The 8,566-nt window shown below is 37.9% G+C and overlaps 2 protein-coding genes across 2 annotated transcripts in view; one reads left to right on the top strand and one right to left on the bottom strand.

Moving 5' to 3' along the window:
* SPA17 (sperm autoantigenic protein 17) overlaps positions 1-6,588 on the bottom strand; it is a 9,351-nt gene extending 2,763 nt beyond the window's left edge. The window contains exons 1-3 of the mRNA XM_007463584.1: positions 6,435-6,588; positions 2,772-2,842; positions 901-975 (exon numbers count right to left, since the gene is read on the bottom strand). Of these exons, the coding sequence (XP_007463646.1) occupies positions 901-975; positions 2,772-2,842; positions 6,435-6,588 (300 nt within the window). The remainder of the gene's footprint in view (positions 1-900; positions 976-2,771; positions 2,843-6,434) is intronic.
* A 1,363-nt stretch (positions 6,589-7,951) lies between these two features.
* Positions 7,952-8,566, top strand: part of SIAE (sialic acid acetylesterase) — a 34,335-nt gene continuing 33,720 nt past the window's right edge. Inside the window, 1 exon segment of the mRNA XM_007463583.1 lies at positions 7,952-8,018. Coding sequence (XP_007463645.1) covers positions 7,952-8,018 — 67 coding nt within the window.

Here is an 8,566-nt window from a genome sequence, read left to right as displayed (position 1 = left end):
AAAAAAAAAGACACATGCACCCCCAGTGTTCACTGCAGCACTATTCACAATAGCCAGGACATGGAAGCAACCTAAATGTCCACCGACAGATGAATGGATAAAGAAGATGTGGTACACATATACAATGGAATATTGCTCAGCCATAAAAAGGAACAAAATTGGGTCATTTGTAGAGACATGGATGTACCTAGAGACTGTCATACTGAGTGAAGTAAGACAGAAAGAGAAAAACCAATATTGTATATTAACACATATGTGTAGAATCAAGAAAAATGGTACAGATGAACCTATTTGCAAAGCAGAAATAGAGACACAGATGTGGAGAACAAATGTATGGACACCAGTGGGGGGAAGGGGTGGGATGAATTGGGAGATTGGGATTGACATATATACACTACTATGTATAAAATAGATAACTAATGAGAACCTGCTGTATAGCACAGGGAACTCTACTCAGTGCTCTGTGGTGACCTAAATGGGATGGAAATCCAAAAAAGAGGGGATATATGTATACACATAGCTGATTCACTTCGCTGTACAGCAGAAACTAACACAACATTGTAAAGCAACTATGCCTCAATAAAAAATTTTTTAAAAAAGACTGAGGCTGTGATTTTTGTCTGTTCTTCCCCTTGGGGAGATTTTCCCATCCATAATCTTCTTCCATAATCTTGGAAAATAAGATTTTATTTTTAAGGGGAAGAATGAGTTTTCCTTTATAAGAGGTATGGCTAAAACTGATCTACCAGTTAGTATATCACTGGTGCTAGTTATCTAAAAAGCAAAATCATGGTTTTAGCAATATGGATAACAGACTGGATTCATGTTTGGAGGATAATTTTAAATTGAGGGATGTCATTCTTTGTAGGAATCCAATAGTATATGGAACATATAACTTACTACAGCTGTCGCCTCTCTCATAGATGCCTGAGACTTTTCTTTTCCAGGCTCACTTTTCTCCAGTGGTTCTTGCTCCTAGAGGGGAGAGGGCCAAATAGACAATGTCTCCAGAACAGTAAAGTCTTGGATCAAACTGCTTAAAGGTAATTAAATATTACTTTAAGTTATTGATAAGTGGTGGGAATTAAACACATTTTTTAACAAGGAAAGTAGGTTGGGAAAAGGGATAAAAGAAAACTCTCAAGGGAATATGCATAAACAAATATTAAAGACCAAGGAATTGGTTAAAAAAAGTTTGATCTTTTGCTTTTGGAATGTGTATAATATTGTTTTATATTAAAAACAAACCATTGTCTTATACTAAAAGTTGATACGATGCTGTAATGAATCCTGAGCAAGGAGTAAAAAAGAGGTGCCAAGAGTTTCTCAAACAGGAATGAAATAAATGCTATTGTATTCCATAGTATGAGGTCAAGTTGACTTTTTAATGATGTTTGTAGATTAAAAACTGAGTCAAAGAGGTAAGTTTTGCTGTAGGGAAGGATTTAAATAGAAAAAAAGGGAAACCAGCGCTGTCTATTTTGACATGGTTACTGAAATATTACTCCAGAATAGAAGCATGGTTAATTTACAACCTTATGGGAAGAGCTTCTTTAATTCATAAAACATAAATTTAAGGACATATAAGCTAATCAAATAAAGCCTTTAGAATTCAAAAGAGAAGAAAAACCACTCTAAAATTGCTATGTGAATAAGATTTAAAAATTTTCAACATTATTCCTTTGATTTCAATAAAACATGAACACAGAGAATCTAGTTAAATGGAAATAAACAGAACACCCCCATATCTGGCAGGCACAGATGGATGGAACTTCACTTTTGAATTCATGGAATAAGTGACAGGGGGATTTCCTCAGGAAATCCCCCAAATCTACCGTGCAACACCATCAAAATTTGACCTTTGTTAACTCCTTTTAATTCTAATATCTGCTGCTGCTTCATGGCTAATGTATTATCATACTTGCCTAGAGTACTGCTTCTCAGACTTTAATGTACCTACAAGTTACTGTGTGGATCTTGTTAAAACTTAACCTCTGATTTGTAGACCTGGGGTAGAGCCGGAGATTGAATTTCCACCAAGTTGCCAGTTGGAGGCAATGACGCTGGATCACACACAGCCTTTCTCAACTGGTGTTCCTCATTGGGATCATGGAACACAGAATTCTTGAAGTGATTATTTTTCTCAATTTTCCAAAGGATGGTACATAAATAGAATCATTCTAGATACAAAGAAGAGACATTGATTCCTTACGTGCAATGGATGCCTTTGGCTTAGGGCTTAATTATTTTGAGGCGTCTTGGTTGAGAAAGACAGATTCTGAGAATCCTGCTAAAGAGAAGATGGATTCTTTCTCTGAACAGATTGGCTTAATAGAGAAGACTCTATACCATTACCATCTTTAATTCTAATCAGTCTTTTGTAAGACATCAATGATAATGAAATAATTGGACAAACAGCGTTTTATTTTATGAAATATCATTCATTAATTCAATCAATATTTATTGTGTATCTGCTATTGATAAGCACTGTGATACTCATTAACATTGGAACAACAAATGAAAGTAATTATTCTATCACTTTTAAGTACATGCTTCCTGTTGATCATCTTTAAATTTAAGCTAAGTACTGTACACGATGCAGATACCTTAGAAAAGAATTTCTTGCCAGAAAGAACAGCACAATCAAAAAGGTTTCATAAGATATTTGTGATGCCTCTCACAATATTCATGATTTTGGGAGATCCCAATAATCTCTGTATCGGAGACAGGGAGAAGAATTAACCAAATCCAATAGCTTCACGGGACCATACCTTGAATGCATGGTTGTTATAGAAGCGGTCATCTACCTTGGTCCCCCATTCTGCTGGATCAAAGTTGGTTTCTAAATAACAAAAATATAATAATTTCAGACTTACTTTGAGTTCACTAAAGTAAATGTAGACTAGTAACATAAAATGTTTTCTTTTTCAAATTATAGGTCCTTTACTGCCAGTCGAAAATTTTATTGACGCTGTACACAGCCTACTGCTGTAGATATAACCAGTGATTATTAAATATATGATGATGAATTAAACATTAGATGAACCTTGAGGATATTTAGAAAGGCAGTTAAAAAACCTAGTTGCTGCTTTCAGAGTTTACAGTAAAATGGGAGAGACAGAGAACAAATGCTAATACTTAAATATAAGTATAGAAATTTATCATTATATAATTATGGAAACATTATGTATTAGCAAACGGGGGAAAATGTAACAAAAATAAATGTTAAATAGTAAGGAAGTTTGGAAAAGCGAAGGATGGGAGAAGTTTTTAAAAATTAGGCATTTTATGCAGTCAGTTGACATAGAAGTATTTAAACAGAATTTTTCTTTAACTTTTCATTATGAAGAATTTCAGACTTAGAAAGTAGAGAGAATAATAACAAATTTCCATGAGCACGTTACTCAGATTCAACAATTATAATCTCATGATTGATCTTATTTTATTTGTAACTTCACTCACTTTCCTGCCCTTTCTTCTGATTATTTTCAAGCCAATCCCAGGCATCCTACTATCTTATCTACAAATACTTGCTTCAGTATGCGTCTCTAAGATGTAAAGCCACAATACCATTATCACACCTAAAACTACTAACAATAATTCCTTAATATCATCAACTATCCAAATTTCTCCCATTGTCTAATAAATTTATTTATTTATTTTTTTACTGCTGATTTGTTCAAATCAGGACCCAAACAATGGGCACACAGAGCCTTTTGTTATGTCTTTTAAATCTCTTATAATTGAAACCTCCCTACCTCCCACCCCACATTTTTTTCCTTGCAATTTGTTTGTTGAGGAAATTGAGTCATTTTTCCTTTGGAGTTTTCCACAGCTTAGATATCTGATTTCATTCCCACTATGATTTTTTACCAAGTTCCTCTGCCTTTGAATTTCCTGTAGATTGCCAGTTAGATCTATAGGTCTTATCTGATTCAGGTTTGAGGGTTTTTTTTTTCAAGAATACTTCATAAGTAGTGCGGTATAATTCTGCCAGGAGATATATAATATCTGGTTGTTTCTCTTTATACAATTTTTATGGGCCCATTGATGATGACTGCTTAGATCATTTCTTTAGGGTTGCAAAATGGCAATGTTCTAATTTGATCATTACTTCTTTATTTCTGGAGTACTCAATAAAAAATACTTTCCCTGTTTGGTTACCCTGAAATACAGTTCTTACATAAAAGGCAGGTTAAAGGTTTGATTCTTTTCCTTTTTTTACCAGTTTTCAGATTAATCAGTTGGTTCCTTAGGATCCTCTCAACGAGTTTTCTTGATTTTTTTTTTTTTAGTAAATAATTATGAACTAATGAATATTTAATAAATTGAACGAATTTCAATCCACTGCATTTATTAACCTTATTGATGCTCTAATTGTCCAAAATTGGCCAGTAGGAGCTTATTCAGGTGCTCAGATGTTCCTGAGTCCTTTGGAAACAACTCATAATCTTTGATAGTTTTCTTATTTTCTGGTATGGCAAGGTGTTGAGGCTCATCTTGCATATTTCCTGCCCAGTTTATGGGATTGGTTAGTTCTCCAAGAAGCTCTGGTTCCTGGAAGATGGTAGCTGGAGGCCAAAGTCTATGGACTAGGTGCTCACTGGTACTGGGTTGGTCATTGTTTTGAAGCCTTTAAAAAATATAGAGAGCTAGAAAATAATACTTTCACTTTTCAAAGAGAAAATATATCATGAAGTCTGATGATATTTTTCGATTCAAATTTAGAATTATGGGATTTTATTAACTTCTTTCATTTTTATATTTGTATATCATTTTTCTTACACTAAAAATCCTATTCCTAATAACAGTAGGTTGCTTATTTGCTATGTTCTACAATATATAAAAATTACAGAATAACTGCACTATAATATTATTAAATATTATTATTTTCAGTGATAACTGAAAACAATTTAAGATTTCTTTTTAAAACTTCATTTTATTTTTAGGCTATATCCACCAGGAATGCACAAAGTACTGTGTTATAAACTCTCTTGAAATAATTCTTTTTTGTGTGGTTATGTTACCAATTTAATACTAGTTAGGTTCATTTGTTTCACTTTGCTTCTAAATTTAGAAATTGCTTAACAATGAAAAAATTTAATTCTATTTTATAACTATGTGAAACATATATGATTTTGAATTTAAGATGTATTCAGACAAGTCTAGCTTCTATCCTGTTCCCTCTGCTCTCTGTTCCTTCTCCTGCTAGAGGTAAATGTTTTTTTGCTTTTTTTTTTTTAAGAGGTAAATGTTAATTTTTTAAAGATTTATCCTTCCATTTAAAAAATATAAATGAACGGTTATATATTCATATCAAGACCTCTTTGTTAGATAATTGGTAGCATACTAAATACATTTTTTTCCACCTTACTTTTTTCACTTAATATATCCTGAGGGTCACTGCATAACATCATAGAGATCTTCCTCGTTCCACTTTTGTTTGTTTGTTTACAGCTATACATTAGTCAGTAGTGTAGATGTACTCAAGTTTATTCGAAAAATCCTCTATGATGAATATTTGGGTTGCTTCCTCAAGTAACAATAAATTGTAAAATGATTAAAAATGGAATGTTTATTTGCTTGTGACTATTTCTAGTCACGTTTACTACTCTGTTGGAATACTGTAATCAAAAGTAATGATGACAGCTTAAACAAAATGGTTGTTCTAGTCAGGGTTTTTAATAGAAACTTATAGCTGTAATAATTCTCATTTTGACCAGTGGGTCAGGTCTTGATTGTCATGAACCTTCAAGGCTGGGAATTTGGAAATTTTATTTATGGAAGTGAAGAAACTCTGCTTTAGCTCTCAACCGAAGAGTCACTGTTGGCAGGAATCTTAGTCTCTGGACAGGATGGGACCTTGGAAATATAGAAAAAGAATAAAAATTACCTTCCCAAGCTGGAAGTTCACTTTTGAAAACTTCAGTTTTTCTCTGTGCCTTTATTGAGGAACAGTTTCATATACCCCTGTGAATACCAACTTATTGAATCTAAGGAGTATAGAATTATTTTTTTACAACACTTAATAATACTTTCAAGTAAAAAGAGTCAAAATGTAAAGAAAACCATAAACTCTCCTCCCAGGAAGAATAGACAGTCACCTGCCTGGGAGGCATAGGAACAGCCTGCTGGAAAACAGACAGCTAGAGTGGGTGCTCTCCTGAGCTCCCCTTCCACCCCATGTGTCCGTGAGAAATACAAAGAAGAAGGTCTCAGTGATAAACGGTAAAATCTTCAATAATGTGAAATAATGTGATTTAAGAGAGCCTGTCAAAAAGGCACATGCTGTTTCAAATAGCAAGAACTGTTAGTTGAAGATACCTGCCCCATTAAGGCTTTCTGTGGAATAGGAATGGTCTTAAGCAGGTCTCACCATAATCAAATGCTTAGTCTCTTATTTTTAAAAAAATGCCTATTTTAAAAAAGCTTACTCTCTCTGTTCTCTAGAAGATTCTCAAAATATGCTGCTGCAAAAGCTGGTATATTGTCCGGTTGCTCCCTCAGAATCTCACGTGTGAGCCCTTCAAGAAGATTCCCAAATCCTTGTGGAATTCGGTAGTGGGTGCTGGAGAATGGAATTGACATCTCCTTGGGAGGAACTGCCTATTGTACCTAGAGATTCATTAAAGAGTACTGTCTTTAAATTTGTCTGATTTTACTTATATAATCACAACTATGACAACAAATTACTTCTGAGACTCCAAATTTCTGGACTTCAGTCCTTTTTTCCCCAACACAGCCCAAGTCCATCCATTTCTTCCAAAGAGTTTTGAATTTTTCCATTATTAGAATATTAAAAATATCTAATAGGTGAAATTATTTTTGAAAAATAATTTCCTCCCTCTTTGTCTTTAAAATGGTAATTTTTCCTATCCCACAGGAATTTAGAGAGAATGATTGTTAAAAATTCATCTTAAATTGCCGAAAAGACCCTGTTTAAGGTCTAAAATTTTAAAAAGAGAGGAAAAAAAAACTAGTCCTTGTTATAGAAATTAATTTGTCGAGTGAATTAAGTTTCACACTTAGTCGTTCCCTTAGCTTCCACTTCTGAAGCATGACCTACAATGCCTCGTTGAAGCATCTATATACTCTGGAAGGCGCAGTGGGGACAGAGCGGCTGGGGGCAAGGTCATGATTTTGCAGTTCCAGCCTGCAAAGTTTGGGGATGCTTACATTTTCTGGTTTTGTCTCGACCCGGTCTTCTCTTCCTGTCTTGGAATACAAGGGTCAGATAAGGATAGCTGCTAAGCAGAGGGATGGGCTACTGAGTCTGCAAACAACAGTCAGGGACCTGGCCTGTTTGTGAGAGTATCAAAGCCGAAAAAGGCCGGAAGCCGTGGTAGGGGTCTAGGTGGGGGACTAGTCGGTTTAATGAGGCCGAATCTATAGAGTTTTTCCTTCTTATTTTGAGGGAACAGGAAATGAGGCATTGAGTCATTCTAGGGTTGTGAAAAGGAAAAGACTCTGAACTAACGTGGGGAGTGGAGGGCGGTCGGAGGGGGAACACAGGTCTAGTCGGGGGCGGCACGGCGAAGATCTGGGATTTCGGACTCGCTGCTTGGCTCCCAGTCTGCCCTAGGCTTCCCGGAATGCGGCGGGGATCCTGAGAGAATACGAGAGGCGAAGGGAAAAGGCGAGGTCTCGATTTCGGAAAGGAAATGAGGTAAACCGCCTCACCTCTTAGGTCTCTCAGAGCTGGAGCTGATGGTTCAGGTTGTGTTTTCTCGTTGCCGGGAAACCGTGTTTTGTTTTGTTTTTTTTCCATTCAACTACGGCGGCCGAGGAGAGGCACGGGCCCTCCCGGAGGCCGCGGACAGCTTCGCGGACTGAAAGGCCTGGGAAGGGCGGAGTCAGGCCTTTTCCGCCCTGAGTAGGCCCCGCCCCCGGCCCCGCCCCCGATGGCGTCCCCGCCCCGGGGCCTTCGCTGTGGTGAGGGCTCCTCACAAACATGGTCGCGCCGGGATTTGTGTTTGGGCTTGTGCTGCCGTTACTCCTGCGGGCCGACGCAAGTGCAGGTGAGGCGGCCGGGCTCGGCCCGACCCCTGCCCGTCCGTCAGCCTGCGCGGGCTCCGAGATACCGCGTCCTCCGCAGGACCGCCCCCCGCGCCCTTCTCTCTAGCTCCGGGAAGGAACTCCGGGTAGGAGCCGGGTTCCACCACCCGGGCCTCGGTTGCGGGTGTCCGCTGGGCAGGAGCCGCGGCCTGTCCGCTTCCTCCACTCCCTTCCACCGCCCCTATGATGCAGCATGTGGGGCAGCGGGAGAGTTGGGTTTATCTAAGGAGGGGAGGCCCAAATGTGCCCAGACCGAGGCCCTCAGCGTCTGAATAATTGCAGGGGAACTCGAAGGGGAGGGGGCGAAGCTAGTTAGATAATATTTGGAAACTGGTGACTGAGTCATCCAAAACATTTCAGTGCTGCCCCCTCAGTGGTGCCCCTGGGGAGGGTTTGCTTCAGGCTGGGTTGCTTGGGGGAATTAAATTTTCCTAGTTTAAGTGGTGATTAGGGCTAAGGCATACAACCCCCTCACTAGCTCTGAGTATGTGAGACTCAGCTTTGATTCCTG

The sequence above is a fragment of the Lipotes vexillifer genome, unplaced genomic scaffold, assembly GCF_000442215.2.
Source record: "Lipotes vexillifer unplaced genomic scaffold, Lipotes_vexillifer_v1.1 scaffold442, whole genome shotgun sequence".
NCBI lineage: Eukaryota > Metazoa > Chordata > Mammalia > Artiodactyla > Lipotidae > Lipotes > Lipotes vexillifer.
This window is presented reverse-complemented; position numbering and strand designations above follow the sequence as displayed.